The sequence below is a fragment of the Dromaius novaehollandiae genome, chromosome 16 (assembly GCF_036370855.1).
Source record: "Dromaius novaehollandiae isolate bDroNov1 chromosome 16, bDroNov1.hap1, whole genome shotgun sequence".
In the NCBI taxonomy this organism is placed as follows: domain Eukaryota; kingdom Metazoa; phylum Chordata; class Aves; order Casuariiformes; family Dromaiidae; genus Dromaius; species Dromaius novaehollandiae.
Window position 1 is genome coordinate 13,920,819 of NC_088113.1, and position 19,703 is coordinate 13,940,521.

Genomic DNA, 19,703 nt, shown 5'->3' on the forward strand with positions numbered 1-19,703 from the left:
CTCTCCCTGTGCTCTGCTGCTGGCGTTGGGGGAGCAGCAGGTGCAATTTCTGTGCTGTGCATAACGTAGCTCATCGCCGCTCTGAGACACCTCCGTATGGCACACATCAGGGACCCTATCCTACGGGCGCCACGCGGACCCTCCCCCTGCGTTCGCGCGGGTGCTGCAGGGCACCCTTTGCAACAACAGGGCGGAAGGGAGAAAATCAGGCTTCACAGTGGTTATTCTTACCTCTCCCAAAATGCCTTCCCCTTCTAATAAGAATGTGTTTTCTGAAATAAATATGTTCTGTTTATTTATTTAATGTGCTGTTAAATGATCTTCTGGAAAGCTATTCCAGCTGCAAGGCTTTAAAATGGATGGGCAGGCATAACTTAGAGAGCATGCTCCTTAAAATCAGCATGAATCATTTGAGTAGTTACTGTTTAGATTGATATAATTTTAGTTATAATTATGGGTAACGAGAACACATTTAGAGTCTGTAATATTGTAATTCATGGTGAGAGGAGTCCTAAATGAAACAAAATATATCTAGATTTCCTTTTTTTCCCTACCTAGGTATTGTGCATGTGAGCATGATTCTTTAAGGAACAGATTTTCTGCTGCTGTAAAAATCTAGCAAAAGTAGGTCAAAAATGACATCTAGAGATAGCATGTTTGGTAACCACAAAGGGACTGGCTGTGTCTTTCTATCTGGCCTTTTAGGAGCCCTGCGATGTGGTGCTGTGGGTACAGCTACAGCATGGTAGGGCTCTGATCCGTAGACTCCCACGGACTTTGGTGGGTGGATCAGAGATACCTGTTGCCATTATTAGGATCCCACCAAACTAATAGGACATGATAAAGTGATACTAGCAAAGGTCTGAAAATACAGGAAAAATTATAAGCACATGAACCTGTATCATCTTGTGGATCTCCAGTACCATCACACCTCACACAGTATCATTGAAGTGGTGAACTGTAAAACCCAAAAGCAAACCATGATAGCGGTCCCCCCGCGACGGGCTTGAGCAGTGCCCGAGCTGGCAGCCTCCGCAGCCCACCCACTGGCAAGTTAAGCGCGGTGGTAACCGCTGTTAGTGCCACTTTTGGCTGTGGAGAAAAGGGAAAAAGAGAAGGGGGGGGGGCGAAAGCAGAGGCTTTGACATGCGTGCGTGCACATGTGTGCAGCCCGCCGAGGCCGGGCACAGCCACCGTTGGCTGCTGACATCCAGCTGACAGTTGTCTCAAATTGCAACCGTGTTTGAGAGTTCACATTTCAAGGGTTTCGCAGCTGTGTTTCTACAGGAAGATTTGAACAAAGAGAGGGAAACTGTGCCGTGTATGAGGAGTGGAAAGGTGCTTGTTAGGAGGAGGCCTGAGTCCTGACACATCCACATTAAAATAGATATAACTTTTTACATCTGTTGATGGCTTGATAATTAACGTTAAATAAAAGCAAAGCTTCAATATCGGCATCCGAAAACTCACATGTGCTGTACAAGACCAGCATAATGAACATCCTCAATGGCACTTTTATAATGTAATTAAAAGGATAGAGTTTTCTTTATGGTACAGGTTGAGCTACATTCCAATAAATGCCCAGGCAGCAACAAACTTTGCCCGTCAAGTGCTATTTGAGCACCGAGCTGCTCTGCCCCAGACTGTGGGTGACAAACTCTCCACATACTCCCCAAATCTCTTAGAGCCTTGATAATGAAATACCTAAGCCATGACCCTTATTGATCAGGCCTCACAGTAATTAATTTCCCAAAGTCCTGTCCCAGCCTGCAGTGACATCGATGCAGAACCAAGGCTGGAGACTTTGGTTGGGCAAGAGTCCTAGGGGGGAGTGCTCATCCCATTGAAATCAGTGCCAAGTCCCCATTGATTTTAGTCACGCATGGATGTTACCATTACTCAAGTATTTGGAAGCTTGCTCTCAAAAGCATGTGCAATTGTCATGAATGGCTTTTATACAAGTGCTAAAACCAAACTCCCTGCAAGCACACAGCAGCGCAGCGAGACCTCCCTCCAGCTTCCACATTGTCATTTCTCCAGCAGCAGCAGAACCAGTTTCAGAAGTTTCCACCCTTCCCCTTTGGCTGTGCAGTGCCGGCGTGGCACTGGAGTTGTCGCCTCCTCATGCAACTGGTAGTGCGGCCACGTTGCAAGCCGGAGCGGGGACAGCCCCAGCCCCGCAGCCAGCTGCGCTGCCGCCACGGAGGATCACGTCCAGCTGTGGCGAGGGCTTGATGTGATAGGAAGGGGTGCGAACTTCTGCAGCCGGCATTGTTGCCAGAAGAGTTTCATGTGGAGCTACACCCTGACTAATCTTCCTTTGAAGAGCTTTGCCAAGGGGTTTTAAGAAAGTCCTTAATGTTTCTCCGTGTGCATTCCCCTTGTGACGTAGGGGCAGCCAGAAATATTACTAAGCTGATTTCACAGCTGGTCACAGTGTAATACAAGAGTCTCAGGCTCCTCCTCACAACGAAGAGAAAAGAAAAGGAATCAGGAGTTTGGCTTTGCAGTTTTCCACTCCAAGCCCTAGATAAGTATTTCCCGCTGGCAGGGAACCAGTTGCTTTGCTTCAAATCAAGATTCCTTCCCAGAATTAGCACTCTTACTAATACTGTATGCTGCTTAATTGTCCAAACAACATTCTGGAGGTAGAACTGCATCAATCAAGAATTATGGCTCGCGCACGAAGCTGTTCCCCCACGGCCTCTGGCTGGCCTGTGTGGGACCAGCCCGCCGGTTCGGTTTGCAGCATCTGTGAGTTGCACAGATGCTCTGCACCGCAGACTCACTAGAGATCTTGATACCATGCCAAGGTCAGACTTAAGGAGCATGCCACAGGTAGGTTTCCATCTTGGTTAGGGCTGCAAACCCCACCTAAAAATGTGAGGCTCAGATTTCCTGTGACAGCTCTGCAGTCAGTACTGGGACCATTTGTGGAAGGTGGCTCTGTAACTGTGACCTTTGCTGCAGGATCAGGCCCGGCTTACTGCAGAATTATATTTTCAGCTCTAAGCTTTACAGTAATAAGACTTCTTGACTTCTTTAAAACTTGAACAAGGTATAAACTGACACAGCTTTGTCCTTTTGCAGAGAAAAATAATGGCTTTGCAAAGTGTGAAGTGCTCTGGAGCGTTACCTCTGAAACCTAAAGACAACATTGTAAAGTGTCAACATGGATTGCTTTTAATATCTTTTAAGTGGAAATAATGACCTAAAGTATTCACCACAATTTCAAATTGGCTTCCATGCATTCTCAGGTGCCAAAAATCTCTACATTTAGCTGCCAAAACCTCTTCTTCCCTTCCAACAATTTCTCCATAGCAGGTCTGGGTTGCCAATGCAAAACTCAGCATCACGGTGAAAACTGAAAAGGTGAAGATATTGTAAAACAAACCAAATAGCAAACTAAATAAGATGGAGTCAATGGACTTTTTTGTTTTCATATGGAATTTTATGAAAGGTTTATTTTACTTTAAATAAAGTTACTACTGAATTTCCAGTTGATTTAGCCAGAATACAGGGAACACCACAGGGTCTGAGCTGTGTTTGCTGAAGTGTACATGGCTTTGAACACATAGGATATTTCTCAGTTACATATTTCTTTTGCCGGCTGCCATACTTTTTTTTTTCCTGTGCTCTCTCCAGATTGACTTTCACTTTACTTATTCCCTGCTTCATTTCTCACCCTATTTTTCCACTATTTTTTTTTCCTACTGCTTTTCTCAGTCTCCTTCTCCCAGGTTATGAGCAAAACAGTGCTCAACTCTGAGCCGAACTTTTAAAGCCACATCTTGTAATTAAGTAAAACAAGCATCCTCCACCTCTATGCAAAAGTAACTTAACAGCTTCGGCCACTTAGCGCTTCCCGCAGCTGCAGAAGGGATGAGAGCCTCGCGGAAGAGCGGTGGCTTTTAATGCGAGGGAGGGGAGGTGCCACCACAGCCAGGAATAACAGCACTCGTCCGGTGGTTTAAGCACAACATGGCTACCAAGATCTCCAGTTCAGCCTGAGTTTCTCTTAACTGGTTGCAGGATTAGGCACATCCTATTGAACAGGTTTAACCAACAGGAGGGAAAAGCGGAGGTGCAAAGTGATATACTCAGTGGAGCAGGTTCAGGCTCAGTTTACCTGGGCTTTACCCACTCACCCCAGAGCATTTATGGACTTGCGGATTTTTCCTTTATCCTTGTGTGTCCTTGTCTTTTTGTGAGCCTACGGCTGGGCAACGTAAAGCAAAGCTGACCCTTTAGGAGAAATTACTAGTGAGAAAAAACACATATTCAAAAAAAATCTGGAATCATGATTAAAAAATTAATAATTATAGTTATTATTATTCTGCTTGCAGGACAAATGCCTTAGTTCCAGCTCTCCAGCCCAGGCTTCCCGCACTCAGCCCGTCTCTACGCGTCACTCCGATCCTGACATTGAACTCACAACAACCCGTACCGAGAAGACTGCCAAAAAAACTCCAGCTATTCTTCTTCATCCTCACTAACAATTTGGTAATGAAGTATTGATTTCCACTCCCCTGCTTATGGACGATATTAGATTTTCATTGATAAACTGCACTGGGGCTGTCTGGTCTCCACTGTCCCTTTTTGCTGTCACTAAAACAAAGTGCCACTGAAGTAAGATAATGACTGAGAACATTGATGTACTTATTTCGTCAATTTGTAACACTTGACAGGAAAAAAAAAATTCTTCATAGTTTAATGTCCAAGTGTGCTCCACAAGATGCAGTCACACTGGAAGCTTTCCTTTTCATGGTAATGTCCATTTCCTATTTATAACCCCTCTGGGATAGTTTGTCTAAAGGAAATGTTTCTATTCAGTGCAGCTATTACTGTTGCACCTGGGTTGCCCAATCCAGTCATTGCACTAGGGATCAATACATCACAGTAAGTACAAGAATTATTAAGTTAAAACAGATTCTGAGCCAAAAAACCTCTGAACAATGTTAATCTTCTGTGCAAGTTGTTCAAATAGTTATGCTTAACCATGTTGCTGCCAAAGATTTGTTTGAAATGGATTATTTTCAGTTTGTTTTATTCCTCAGATATATATATATATATATATATTTAAATCTCCATTACAGTTTATGACAAGAGATATGCGATGGAGTGATTTTTAAACAAAAGTACTAGTGTTAGATTATTGAACATTATATAAATATAGGTATATCTATATATAAATATCACTATATAAATATCTATATATAGATATAAAAGAATAAAAGTAGAATTCCTTTCTCAGTTACGTGAGTGTAAATCTAAATATCTCTGTAGTCGTCAGGGGAGTTACTTTGGATTTATGCCACTGTAAATGAGATCAGGATCTGGCCTTCACGCTATCTCTCTGGCCTGTCTATTGCTATCTGCATTTGCAGGTTTTAAAGCACAGCTGCCTTTTAAAATCAACAGAGACCTGGTGAGAAAGGGGCTAAAAAGATGGCAATTGAAAATTTGTTCTTGTAACTTTTTTCATTAAAACTTTGAGGTCCCAATTTTAATTTGTGGAATATTCACGTTAATAATGAGATCTAATTAAGACATCCATTAAAAGCCCGTTAAAGTTAATTTAACGTAAAAATTCCAATAGAACTGTATTAGATTTTCTCCATTAAATTAACGTTATGGATTTTTAACGGATGTCTTAATTATACATTATTATTAACGGGAATACTGTATTACGCAGATTAAAATCAGGTCCCTCGGAAAATCTTCCAGGATATTTTGGTGTTACGAACCTCGTGTTACCTAGTGCACTGTTTGGAAAATCCGGCGCAGCCCTGTTTACTCTAGCTGAGCATTTCCTTGCAACTAAAGCAACCTGCAGTAGACAAATCCATCTCTGCATTTAACAAATGAACCTCCCTTATTCTCAAAGGAGAAATAAGTCTGGATCAAGTTGTAAACTGCTACTCCGTTACAGCTGAACTATTCAAAGTATGCTAGGCGGAAATTTGAGAAGAGGATCTTTCTCAAATACGAGAGGGCTTTGGGGTGTGTTTTTATTCTAGATGTTTGAGGATAAAATTGAAGTGCAGCATTTGCAAAATCAGACTGAATATGCTTCTTGTATTCCCTGCCGCCCGTGCAGACGGGCCTGTTTTGGGATTGTTTGGGAAATTTTGACATGATCCCTAAACTCAACATGGAGGAAAAAAAAAGGCCCTTCTTATTTACCTCCTAGGGAAAGTGTTGCCCTTATGCCACATATAATAGCAAATTGCTTTTTTTATGGCATGCATAACCTAGATGGGAAAAAATATGGCGCTTGAGGGAAGGAGGGAAAAAGTAAATGAAGTTCCAGGAATGTCATTCTGAAGTAATGAGGCATGGACAGAAAATATACCCCTCACATCATCGGATTGAGATGGCAGTCGAAATAGCTTCATTGAAGTGTCAGCACTCATCCATCAATCAATCATCCACAAGGAAAAATAGCGACAGTACAACGGGGCGGCTTTTATGGGATTTACTCATGGGCATAGGGAATAGCAGCTCAAATGTAGTTCTGACATGAAAAGCAAGGTGCTGATATTATTTTTTATGATGGGAGGATCATAAAGTGAATTGAGAACAGTGAGGTCTGTCTTTGCTTAACCTATTCAACTGGAAACGAACGGAGCTCAACTGGAAATGAGCAGAGCCTTCAGATGGGTTAAGATTGAAGCCTGCACCGTGCTGAGCGCTGGCCATTGACAACGAAATTCTATTAAAGCTGAATCGATGCATTAGCACCGAGTTCCTCGGAAGCTGTTAAACCGCACCGCCCGCCGCGGAGTCATTAAGTGGCGTTACGTAAGGCGAGGGCCCAGCGAGCGCCTCCGAAGGCAGCGCTCCTGCCCAGCTCCACCCGGGAGGAGCACCGCGTGCATTTCCACCCCCGCGCCTTTCCCCACGCTGCTTTATTCTTTAGAAAAATATCCTGCCTATTCCGGCATCCAACCGGCAAAATTCCCACCGACCGCTGCGGGGCCCCGGCCCGGCCCGGCCCTGCGATACCGCCGGGGGGTTTCGCTGCTTTTCCCCCTCGGCAGAGCGGCGCGGTTGCGTATCGCGAGGCTGGGCGGCCGCGGCATGTTTTTGCCTCCTTCCCCCAAAATCTGCACGAAGTGGCGGGGCCGGACATGCGGTGTGCGCAGCCCTGCAGCCTCCACGCCGGCTCCCGCCAGCCGGAGATGGGGCGAGATTTATTCCCGAAGCGCAGCTCCTGCAGAGGCAAGTGCTGGAACAGCTCCTTAATTTCGAATCTGGCCACAAACCTTTATTACACAGTGCTAAACCTTGATTATTTTGCCTGCATCACTGTCCTCTGGGAACATTTTAGATACACATTTGAATTGAGTGATTTTTTTTTTTTTTACAATAAGATATAAAAAAAGGAAATGTACGTCTCTCCTCTCTCTTTCTCTGTATGAAACTGGATGAGTTGATAGTTTATCTGTCATATAAATCAGGTAACACAGAAAATCATTGCATCTTTTCTCTGTCGTATCTACTCAATATCTATCGTACTGACTTTTATTCTTATTGGAGATCATCAAAACATTAATTAAAAGCCTGGTGATCAAACAGCCGAATATTTATGATTCACGTCCTTGCTTATTAACAAGTGGCATATTGATACACCACATATCCAAGCTGTTTATGCTCTTGCGCTGCAATAAAGCAGGAAGAATTGTTACCCTCACACACTGCTTTGAGAGATTTATTCAGAAACCGTAGCTCCCTTCCTGCCACCGTACATGTCAAAATAAGCCATATCACCTTAAAAAAAAATGATATATTTTTAAAGGGGGAGACATAATTAGCACCTCTTTGGAGCCTAATATATAAGAATTTCGGTAGATCAGTCTCAGGTGTTTTTTCCGGGCCCTTATTATTTAAGCTGAGAGGGAGAAGGACACTTAACTTTAAAAATGGCTGTCATTAGTACAATAATAATTGTTGGTTTAAAAAAAAACCTTTGAGAATCAGCTAACAAACCTACCCAGTAATTACTTGTCAATGCGACTTCATCGTGATTTTTATTACCTACTTGTAAAAGTATTTACAAGACTGACCTCCCTAGCTTTTTTAGAGATCATGGAGGATATAAGAAGTCATTTTAAAAATCAATAATTATATATTAACATGATAGGGGTTGAGGCCTTCCAAGCAATTTTTACAAGCTATTGTGTCAACTCTCACACGTCGATGTAGCAAAGATTGTTTCCCTAATTTTCAGTCTTTTTTTTTTCTTTCCTTAATCGTATTTTGATATAGTGCTGTATTTATTGGCTAATTTATACCCCTGGTCCAGGAGGGGGGCATCGCCGTTCAGCAGGGAGCCCGGCGGCGCGGCTGGGCCTCGCAAGGGCAGCACCCAGCCGGGGACTTCCAGAGCATCGTGCGCAGGGAAAGCGCAAAAGTAACGAATTTGGGCCGGGGGCGGCCCCGGGGTGCGAGCTACGGGGAATGGATTTACTTTACTCGGGGTCGCTCACCGCTACGCGCGCCTGGCCCGATCCTGCCCGCTGCGGCGTCTGTGCGAGCAGGCGCTGCGCCGGGTCGGGCACCTCAGCCCTCAGTTTAGTGCTGCCTTGAATATTAGGCTCAAACCTGTGGAGGAGACGTGGGGGAATGAAAGGCAGCAAACTACTTTTGCACTCCGGTTCCTCCCCAGCTCTGGCGCCGGCTCTGCCCAGCACCCTGGGGCCGGACGCGGCTGCGGAGATGCTCCCGGCCCCGCGCCGCTCGCCGCCGTCGCTCCCGCGCTGGACACAGCGGCACTGCTAAGCGGAGGTGCCTCTCTGTCCCGGAGGGCTTTTGTCTTTGCAAACAAATATACGATGCAATTTATATTTAAAATTCTCCCTATAAAGACAGTATTGATCACAGATTCCAGATCAATATGTTGCAATTACAACAGGCTTTAAGGGCCATCTGTCCCCAAGCAAGAGAATTGATATAACCACCTCGATATATTTTGCAAAAGTGCTGCTGGACTGTGCCCATCCGCTTGCTGTACGACCTGACATATTATTTTTGCTCCTAGGAAGCTGTGTTTAGGAGCTACATGGAGATGTAATTCTTGTTTATTGGCCCCCCCACAAAGCGACCGCAGACCGGCTTCACTTTGGGTTTTGAAGTCATAATAAGGTCACTGACACCGTGTTTTCCTTGGCCTCGTTTTCCGGCTCCCCCTCGCAATTTATCCCACTGCCGGGGACTTTTGTTTTGCCAAACCATCGCTACCTTCTGCTGAAAAAGATCAGCAATGACACTAATTTCAGTAAGACTAATATCTTTTCAGCAGTGCTGCTGAAGAGTTTGAGATGGGTGTCAATAGGTGTAAACTGGGTCTTTTATAGGAGAGGTTGGACCACAGAGAAAAAGAAAATAAAATTTTGGAGCTTGTAACTGAAGAATGAAATGACATCGAAAGGCAGGTTTCAGTTCACATTTTGTCAAGCCGAGGACCTGATCTACCAGCACCTGAAGTCAATATAAGTCTTTACATTGACGGCACTGGATCAGGCACTAAATAGTCGTTCCAGAAATAAATGCTTCCTGGATTTTTTTTTTTAATTAGTTACTGCAATAGTTGATATTTTATACAAGCACACAGAATTTAGGATTTTGCTCTCTAATGGTCTTCTGAAGGAGAATGAAAGAATACCAAAAACAAAAAAGAAACCCCCCAAATGGCTTTGCAGCGCTAACAGCAGCCTCCACACCTTGCAAATTAAAGCACGACAGCTGTAAAAGGCTGGGGCGAGGGCCGGCGTCCGGCACGCTGTGAGCCGCCTCCGCCAGCCCCCTCCGAGCCCCGCGTGGCACCGCCTCGCTCTCCGGCCGCTGCAGTGCGTCCCTCAGCGGGCTTGTGCTTCCTTTTTATCCCGACTTCTCCAACGGGAAGCCAGATTCTGAATTCCCTTCTGCTGGTGTAAATCCACAGTGACTCCTCTGAATTCGGTATATTTACCCTCCGCCTACACGGACCCAAGCGTTGTCCTCCTGGTTCCAGCCTTGGACCCCTCACATGTCTAGATGGTTTTGAAAAGCGGTCGCTAGCTCGATGCAGCTTGCGTCTAAAGCACAGTCTGCACAGCAACAGTTTTACAGTTATGTCAGGGAAGTGATTGCAAAACATAGTTTTTGATGTGACTATGCTGGTAAAAGTCCTAATGTAAAAACAGTTGTATCACTATAAAGCACTTTATACTGGTACAGCTTATTTTGCTTTGCTGGACCACTTTTATACCAGTGCAAGCACTTTTATCCCTCTATGCTTCGGTCTACACTAGTGGCCATTTGTTGTTTTAACTATGCCAGCAAGAAGTTAAGAGTAGATAAAATTTAGGATGACACTGTTGTTTCTGGTACCAAAGTGTCTGTACAATATTTTCTTTGAGAGTATTTTAAAAAGTGAAATAGCTGTACCAGTGGACTTACTGCAGAGTAATAAACTTCCAGTTCATCTTCGCTCTCAGCTCATGAAATGTCTTCAGGCCTTTGTAAAAAGCCCTGTTTGAGAAAACAGATTAAATACTAATCCTAGCAAGTCATACATCTCTACTTGAGTTTATACCATCTAGCTGTGCAAACTTTTTTTTTTTCCTCCCTTTTTTTGATCTAAGCAAAGACAACAAATTCTTTCATTAGACTTAGATGAGACAGCAGGAAATAAAGAGCAAGATTTTAAAAACAAAATGAGACAAAAATCTTGCAAAACCGCAGCTCTGCTGCAACGCACCGACGGCGCTCGGTTGAAGCCCGAACCCCCGCGTGGGTGCCAGCCCCGGGTGAAGGGATGCATTTACAGCACTTAAACATCCACGTGCAAGTGTGTCACACACATGAGAGATTTCTCTGTTTTCACTTACTAACCAGTCCACATAGCAGTCAACACCTGCGTATCTGTACACACCTAGGCAGCGGCACACCTGTACACAGCTACCTACCCCTGCGTAACTCCCAGCTCCGTGCGCGCGCACCGCCGCGCTGGCTGGGCGCGGGAATAGCCGTGCAGGAACAGGCAGCGAGGCTGGGGCTGAAGCAGCAGCTGGGCACCGCTGGCACCGAGCGAAGCAGCAGATACCTTCAGGACGTACGATGCAGTATTCTCGCTTTATAACGCAGCACATGCTGGAACGTGCAATACAGGTTGCAAAAGCTGACAAGCTGAACAGTTCGTATTTGGCTCAGGGTACTTAACTGTCATATGTCTCTGGTACAAGATGCCCTTCTGTCTAGTGCTCAGGCACCACTTATTAATCCTTCCCTTTGTTGTTGGGATTTTTTTTCCTGTACATTTGTTTTGCTTTTTAATATCTTGAATATGTCAGCACGAGTCGTCACAGATCCACCCCCATTTAAAATAATAGAGCGTAGTTGGCCGTAACAGTCAATCTAACAGTCCTGCTCTGCCCCAGCGCCTGTGGTTTGTAGTTTGTTATTGGCAGCATCTTCAGGTTACGTACGTGACCCGTGGTCTTGGTTCTAGAGTTTTGTTTTTACAAAATAAAATGAATCAAAAGCTCATTTCTCTTTAAAAAAAAATGTATATATACAACAAATCGCAAAAAGGAAAGATTAAACACATTTTTTATATTAACAACACAAACGGGACTCCTTTCGGTGAGAACTCCCGGTGACTTTATCCGGCGAATGTTTCGGTGCTTCTGCACTAATTTTGTAACAAGTGCATGCTGTATAGACGATATTGCCTGTATCCTTAGAGTCGGGGGGGGGGGGGCAAGCTGCTTCTCCTTGGGGACTGCAGCTTGTTTGGATGAAAAGTTACACCTTTGATGCATTTTTATACTGTACATATTTGTATATATTAACTATATTGCCATGTTATGAACACAGATTTTGTTATATTTGCTTGTTTCTGTTTCCTACAAAAATTGGTCCATGACGGGGGATATTTTTTTTGTATAGAAACTATGCTTGTAATTTTTCTGTTTGTTTATTTGTTTGTTTGTTTTCTTGGTCATCATCTTTTAATGGTTCATAAAGGAATTAGAGATGAGTTTTTGGAGGAACTATGAGAAGCAAGTCTGTGTTTGCATGAGACCTGCCCAGTTGCTGGCTATACAGGGGGGCGGGGGGGAGAGGGGAAAGCTAAGGCAAGTTTTGCTTTTAAAGCATGCGTAGTCCCATGGGAAAACTCATACATGTACAATTATTCTCTTTGTATTTTATCTAATAGTGCCTGAATTTTTTTTAATGTCTTCTTAGAGGAACAATTCATAATTGTCAAAATTTGAAACATTAGCTTAATTTTGTTTTCATGACCTCTCATTTCTCCTCCTTATTTATTTTGTTGCTGTTTATAATGGGCCCCAAGGCCACTTCTGACATTGCAGTGTTCTTCTTCCACATTAAGGATGTTTTTAAAATTACTAAGATTATTGAGCCAACAGGCTGTTTTAATCAAAACCATGTTTCACTTGGTTTTGGTGATTCTGAATGGTCCTTACAGCGGGAGGAAAGCCTTGCTGCTGGGAGGCTCCTACCACCTAGTGGTCCAGAGCGCTCAGCACAGAGCTGCATCGTCCCACTGTTCACTGTCTTTCTCAAAGCCTAGCTGGCAATTTTCCTTCAAATTATTTGCTTATAATAACTAACTTAAACTAAACAAATTGAAAATGTTAATGGCATTTTTTTTCTTTGGTTGATTGCTGAATAAATTCATATAATTTATACTAGAGGAGATTACTGCTTTTATTGTTTTGGGTTCCCCCAAACCAATTATTAACAATCAGGACTATGTATCTCATTAAATTTAAATCAGGTCAAACCTATTTATCTAAGGCCTTTTCTGATTTACAAGAACACAACTGTATTCCCATGCATTTAAGATGTATTTCTGTGTATGATTTTGCAGCATTGAATTCTGTCGACGGTGATTTTTTTTTTTTTGTTCTGCATTTTTACCACGGCATATACATTGTAAAAAAAAAAAAAAAAAAATCCCTCAACTTTACCACAGAAAACATTACTTTTTATGCCCAGGGATTTTTTTTAAAAATAAAATCACTGCAGTTTTAGAACTGTAATTAAAGCCCTGAATAATAGATCACACATCTTTATCTGTTGTGTTTAAAAGGAAAAAAAAAAATAGCCCAAACTGTTCACATAATCCTGAATGCCTCATTTCCATAAAAAAGGTTTCTATACATATATTATTTACATTTTTAAACATGGTAATTCTTTCCTTTGTGGCATAAAATGTCTCTTTTCCACTGCAGTTATTGGAAAGCGCCTGTTCACATCTGAAATGTTATCGTAATTTGCATCAGGAAACCCAACTGCAGACATTAAGGACTTGGGTGTGTTCAATTATGATTTTGCTGGAGGCTGTCCCTCATTTTAATGCTGCACTCATTGAACTACCTTTCTGAAATCTAGCTGATACGGCTCGCCATAGACATGCTGCACAACATCATTAGCTTTGCAAATGGCTTCATTTCAGTCAATGCAGACTTCAGTTTTGGCCAATTGTAAAATGGAAATTTGAAAAGGGGAAAAAAAAAAAACAGATGCACTTAAAACATGAAAAGAATTATTTATATGATAAAAATATATTTAGATTTTCAAAGCACAAGACTGAACAGAAGTGCTCTTTTTATGCTTTCTGAAGATGTTACTGTTAAAAGTCTTTCTACATCAGGCTTAATAAATCTGTAATGACATTTGATGGATTGATTTTTGTGTGGGTTTTTCTTTCCTTTCTTTTTTTTCCTTTCCCCTTTCTTTCTCTGCAGAGAAAGGAAAAGACTGACCTGGCGAGCCTGTGGGAGTGCAAACCGCAGGAATGTGCCTGTTTCAGTAAAACTCATGCACGATTTCGAGCAGCCTCCCTTCCCTTAAATAATAATCATTTTTTTAAAAAAAAAAGAAGAATCTGACTCCGGCGCCCTGCGTTTGGCTCCGCACGGCTTTTCCCTGCTCGCGCCGGGCCCCGCCGGCCCCTTCTCCCGGGGTTATTTATGGCGCCGGGCGCGGGCGGCTCGCGCGAGCCCTAAGCGGGCCGTGATGGAGCTGCCGCTGGGGCTGCCTGTCGCCGGGGTCCCCGCGGCTCCCCAGACCGGTGGCTGAGCGCAGGCGTGCCGGGGCTGCCGGGGCTGCCGGGGCCGCGGGGCCTGGCGCCGGGTCGGGCGCACTGGGGCCTGGCACGTGCTGGCCGGCCACAAGGGCCCCACATCCCGGGCACGGGGACGGGGACAGGAGCAGCCGCCGGCCGGGAGCCCCGCGGCGCACGGCAGCTGGGAGCAGCCCCCACAGGACACGCGGAGCCCCAGAGCTGCCCACGGGCCGCCGCTGCCGGGCACGGCCTGGTGCACGGGGCGTCCATGGGGCACGGCCGGGCGCACGGGGCGTCCATGGGGCACGGCCTGGGGCACAGGACACAGCAGGGGTGCACACAGGGCACGGCACGGGGCACGGCCTGTCACACGGAGCGTGCCGCATCGCGCAGGGCGCAGCATGTCGCTCGGAGCTCGGCGTGTCGCATGGAACATGGCGCAGCGCTCGGGGCCCGGCGTGTCGCTTGGGGCTCGGTGTGTCGCACCAGGCCTGACATGTCGCTCGGGGTGCGGCGTGTCGCACGGGCTCAGGGTGTCACGTGGGCCTCGGCGCGTCGCTCGGGGCTCGGCATGTCAGATCGGGCCTGACACATCGCGCAGGGCCCAGCGTGTCACACCAGGCCTGACGTCGCTCGGGGCTCAGGGTGTCGCACAGACCCAGCACAGCCCCGTCGTCCCGGCCGGCTGCAGCCTCTCCGCGCCACTCGTGCTCCCGGGGCTGACGGCGAGGCCCGGCTGGGCCACACGGGAGGCACCCACCACCCCCCGCCCCAGCTCCCTGCCCCGGCTCTGCCGGCCGAGGGCAGCCAAGTCCCTGGCCCCGGATCCCTCGGCAGGGCGTCCCTTCCTGCAGCCCCCCGGGGCTGCACCGCCTGCCGTGGTGCAACGAGCTACGCAGTGCTCAGCCCCAGCGACACCGAGGCCAAGGGGGGAGCCGGGAGTGGGGCAGCCTCCTCACCCCACGGCTGCCCCATGGCCACCGGCCGCCCTCCAACCTCCCCACGCCACACAGTTATTCAGCGAATACGCTCAAGAGACGGTGCCTTGCCATCCTATGATACCCGCTTTTTTTTTCAAGTGACTTTTTTTTTTAAAGGAATATATTGCACACATTTCAAGGAACCCCTCTAGGGTAAAATAAAAAAATATATATAGATGGCTAAAATAACAAATGAATCATAAAACTTAGAGATGGAAAAGGACTATTAGATCATCCCATTTGTCTTGCTGTCTGCCAATACAGGTTGGCTCCCTGCAGATCGGCCCCCGGGGCTCCGGCTGGCCTCTCTGGCCGCGCTCCAGCCTGCGGCTCCGGTGGGAGCTCCGGCTCGGCTCGGCTCTGCTCGGCTCGGCTCGGCACGGCTCAGCACGGCGCGCAGGCACCAGCCCCAAACACATTCCCGAATCCACAAGAGCAAGCTCTCACACCACGTCCTCGCGGTGGGACGCAGAGGCCCGAGAGCCTGTTTCTGTCTATTCCGAGGGTCCGAAGTTGCATCTTTTTTTTTTTTTTTTTTAATTATCAGTGATACCCTTCAACCAAAGACTAACCAACCAACCAAACCCCACCTTTGGGCCACGCAGACGGAAGCTTTGGCCACAGGGCAACTTTGCGAGCTGGCTCAATGGTTGGTTTTGCTTTCATTTTTGCTGCTTCTTTTAACTGTCTTGTTTTAAGAAAAGTTAAATGCTTTTGCAGGAAAAGCAGGCCAGGTGGCGTGCGATTCTTTTATGAACAACACGAAGGTTACGTTATTCAACGGTTTGGGCATAAATTCATTTCTTCCCCCCTTTGCCAAATGCTTTACGATGGAAACAGCGGGTCCCACGGTGGCGCCAGGCAGCGGCAGGAGAAGGATGGGCTGGGGACGGGCTGGAGAGGGCCCCGCGGCCACGGCACCGCGCCGGGGCCCGGGAACAAGCCCCCGGGAGCCGAGCAAGGGGCGCCGGGCCGAGGCTGGGGGAGGCGCGCTCCGAAGCCCGGCTTCAGCACCGCTCGCCGCGTGAGCCCGCTGCAGTGCCGCAGAGCAAGAGCCAGGCCGCTCTCCGCTCTGCAAGCTTGAGGATTTGGGCAGGCATCGGTTACCCTGCAGCGATCCAGGCCAACCCTTTGGGCGCCTTGGCCGAGCTCCCTGCAAAAGGCGCCCGAGTGCCTGGGAGGGCACCTGCCGCGGCCGCCGGGGCCGGGGCTCCTCGCCTCCCGCGGGAACGCGCACTAGCACCCGGGCCGCGACGCTCCCAAAAGCGTGGGGGGAAAAGAAAGTGACTGCTACAATACTGTCACTTAAAAGCTACTTAGAACATTTTTAATACCACCTAAAGAAATGGCCTAGACGCACAGGTGAAACGCGGCCTTCACCAGCGCAGCGTGCTCAGGGAGCCCAGCGAGAAACTGCCACCTTCAAAACATCTCCCAGGTCAACTATGCTGAAGCGATTGCACTGGCACGGAAATATCCCAGCGTCGTCTGGCCACACTTGCCAGAATACCACTTCAACCCCCTCCTTTTTTTTTTTAAACCTGTTAGTTTTTTTAAACCCCTAAATATTGGTATTTTGCTTCCAGGCTGTTGGCAATACCGTCTCTTGCCACTTGTTTCTACAGTGACTAACCAGAGCAGGGCTGCAGCTCTGACGCTGGAAATTCAGGTGCTACTGCAGAGGAAACATTAAATGAGGTAAAAGAAATATTGCCCAGAGCACTATACCCTAAATACGAATTTTATTTTTTTAGAGAGGGATGCTAGTTTTACGGTAATACTCAGATTTATGGCGATGCAAATATTGCTATAGTTCCTCAATTAACACAGCTGGCTCACCACCAAAAAGTCCTTTTGGCTGGTAGAATCTCATTGATCTGTATTTTTACAGCAGTCACAATTAAATTCCCTGGCGGCGGCTTTCCGAGTGTGCAGTTCAGAGGTGTCCTGCAATTCAGGGGTCGTTAAGGTGTCCCGAGACTGGACTCTAATGCCGGTGCCCAAAAGCACTGACAAAAAACAAAAACCGCCCCAAAACCCAAACAATAACAACAAAACGGGCATTTATTTGTAATAGGACATTCAAATATTCCCATTTAGCTAACATGATCCGAACAACATTACAAGTGCTCGAGGATTTTGTTTGCTTGTTTTTCTGAAGTAACTAATGAAATATCAATAGCTCTGGATAAACTCATCCCAGAACACATTCAGGTTAAATTAACAAAACGAGATGCCCTTGAGCTTCGAAAAACAGCCATCCTGCTGGGTTAGAGAAGGGGAAAATCAGGTCTTTTATATAACAAAAGTCCATCTGTAAACAATTGCACTAATGCTTTAAAGATGATCAACTGAGGCTTTTGGAGTTGATCAGGAAAACAACAAAAATCCTTACAGGGAAAGAGATTTTTCCACCTGAGAGCAGATCCTGCCAAAACATCAGAGCCCCGGGGCCGGCTCTGGTTAGAGAGAGCTTCACAGGACCTAACTGAACAGCACTGCTGCCTCCGATCAGCTCTGAACTCCCAGTGGCAGCTGCGGAGGGGGGACCAGGAACACAAACCCAAACACCCCACTGAAGGTAAATCAGAGAGAAACCGAAATTGCGGAGTGGCAAATCTCACATTGCAACTTTACGCAAGGCTGGGGCAAACTCACAGCACGGATATCGGAGAGGGGAGTGTGCAGGTGCTGCGCTAGAGGGGTGGAGGTGCTTCGCTTAAAGTGGTGTTTGCAGTAAAGTCTACAAAAAATTGAGGCCGGAAAACGTGTTACCTAGACAGTGAAGACAGCGGGAGCACACAGCCATTTCTCCTCCTCGAAACACCTGAAAACTGTAAGCAGCTGTACCAAACACCTCAGTCTGCTGGCCACAGTGCTGGGGAGTCTGGCTGGGGTTTCAGTGAGCAGAAGTTGGAAGAACACAGGAGAAAAAAAATGCAGATTGGGTGAAAATGTATTTTTGAATTAATTCTAATTTCATCGAGCTGTTCTGACCTCCTCTCTTTCTGAACTATATGCGCTTAACTTTGACATTAAAATTGCATTGTTTTTGCCCCAAATTACTTCAGTGAGCATTTTTTCTTAATGACATTATTGAGAATGTAAATATATATAAAAAAAACAGAAGTACCCTAAACTGAAATGTCATATTTCCCAACAAAAAGCAAACTATTTTTTTGATTTGAAGGGGGGGAAAAAACATTTTCTGCTTCAAATCAAAAATATTTCCTGATTTTCAAGAATTATCAGAAACTCCCAAAGTCTGCTGTTTTGCTAGCTCACCCAGGCTCCTCCTGTTCACGATTTCCCACTTGTTCCTACAAACTACTCCAGAGATGGAGGAATAAAATTATGGAAAGGTTCTTGGGAAATAATTATTCAATAGGAAGAAAAATAAGTAATTGCATTTGATCATGACTTTCACAGTGATGAATGAAAACATTTCAGAGTGCAAAATGAGTTTTAAATACCAGGGCATTCCACGATTATTTATAATTATATTATTTATAATTATTAGACCATGCTCATGAGAAGTAGTTTTGCACTTAAAATTCAGTCAGACAAATGTCTGTCTCAAAGTGACGTATACCACATTATATAACACATCACTTAATCATAAAATCTTGAGCAGTAAAAAATAATGGTAGCCAGCAGCTAAAATGCACGCTAAATCTGCTCGGTAGCAACACATTAGTAAATATCGATAGGCCGAGAAGAGTAAATCGGAGAGAACATTTCTGCATCTACAGATTTCCTCTGCTTCATCTCACTTGTCAGGGAAGTTTTCTGGTTACACTGTGATTTCTGCTACCCAGATCTTTTAAATAGGTCAACATCTTTTCGCATGTACAGTGTGTTCTGGGGCAGCTCCATTTGTTTTATTTTTATCCACATCTATGCAATTGCTAATTAGTTTAGGAATCTAAAGTAAACTTGGCTCTCAGACACGCAGCACTATAGGCTGGCTGGCTGGCCTGCCTCGGGATGGCTGGTGTCCTCGGCGCGGGGGCTCCTCCGGGCTCACACTGCCATCTAACGCTCAGACGCCGTCCCAGCCCTCGCCGCGAGGAAACACGACTCTGATTACAGGAGTTACGGTATAACATTGATTACACAGAGCTGTTAAACTGAGAGCCCCTTTTAGGCATCCTCTTTTGGCTGAAATGCTGTTGAAAACCACCTTTGTCCATGCTACAACCTCAACTGCCGTTCATAGAAGAAGGAGGGATATTCGTCGGCACGTCCCACCCGGACTGGAGACTTCTGGAGTCTTGCCCTTTCTTGCAGCAGCTGCGAGGCCCTTGGGAAGCACTGAATAACAGCAGGGGCAAAGCTCTGAGCGATGGAGATGGAAATCCTCACCACCCTCACTTAGAGAAGGGCAAGGAGTTGTCCCACATGTCCCGATCCCGATGACGTATGACAAGGCTGGAGGTCTGAAGAGCGAAGGTGTCTGGGATGCAGACCCTTTCTGACAATACAGAGATGCTGTAGACCATGCTACGTGTTAGCCAGAGCTCCTCCACCAAGCAAAAGGTTTCCATCCTCAAAATTCAGAGTCCCTTCGTGCTGAGCAAGGCCTGGGCTCCTGGCTCTGCAGAAGGCATCCATATGGACCTGCAGCTTGCCAGCCGCAA

General features: G+C 46.1%; 1 protein-coding gene across 2 annotated transcripts in view; it reads left to right on the forward strand.

The window, feature by feature from the left end:
- The window catches only part of TSHZ2 (teashirt zinc finger homeobox 2), a 228,488-nt gene extending 220,792 nt beyond the window's left edge, over nucleotides 1–7,696 (forward strand). For both annotated transcript variants that reach the window (XM_026099605.2, XM_026099601.2), the window contains exon 3: nucleotides 4,347–7,696. In XM_026099605.2, the coding sequence (XP_025955390.2) occupies nucleotides 4,347–4,348 (2 nt within the window). In that variant the 3' untranslated portion in view covers nucleotides 4,349–7,696. The remainder of the gene's footprint in view (nucleotides 1–4,346) is intronic.
- The last annotated feature ends 12,007 nt before the right edge of the window (nucleotides 7,697–19,703 follow it).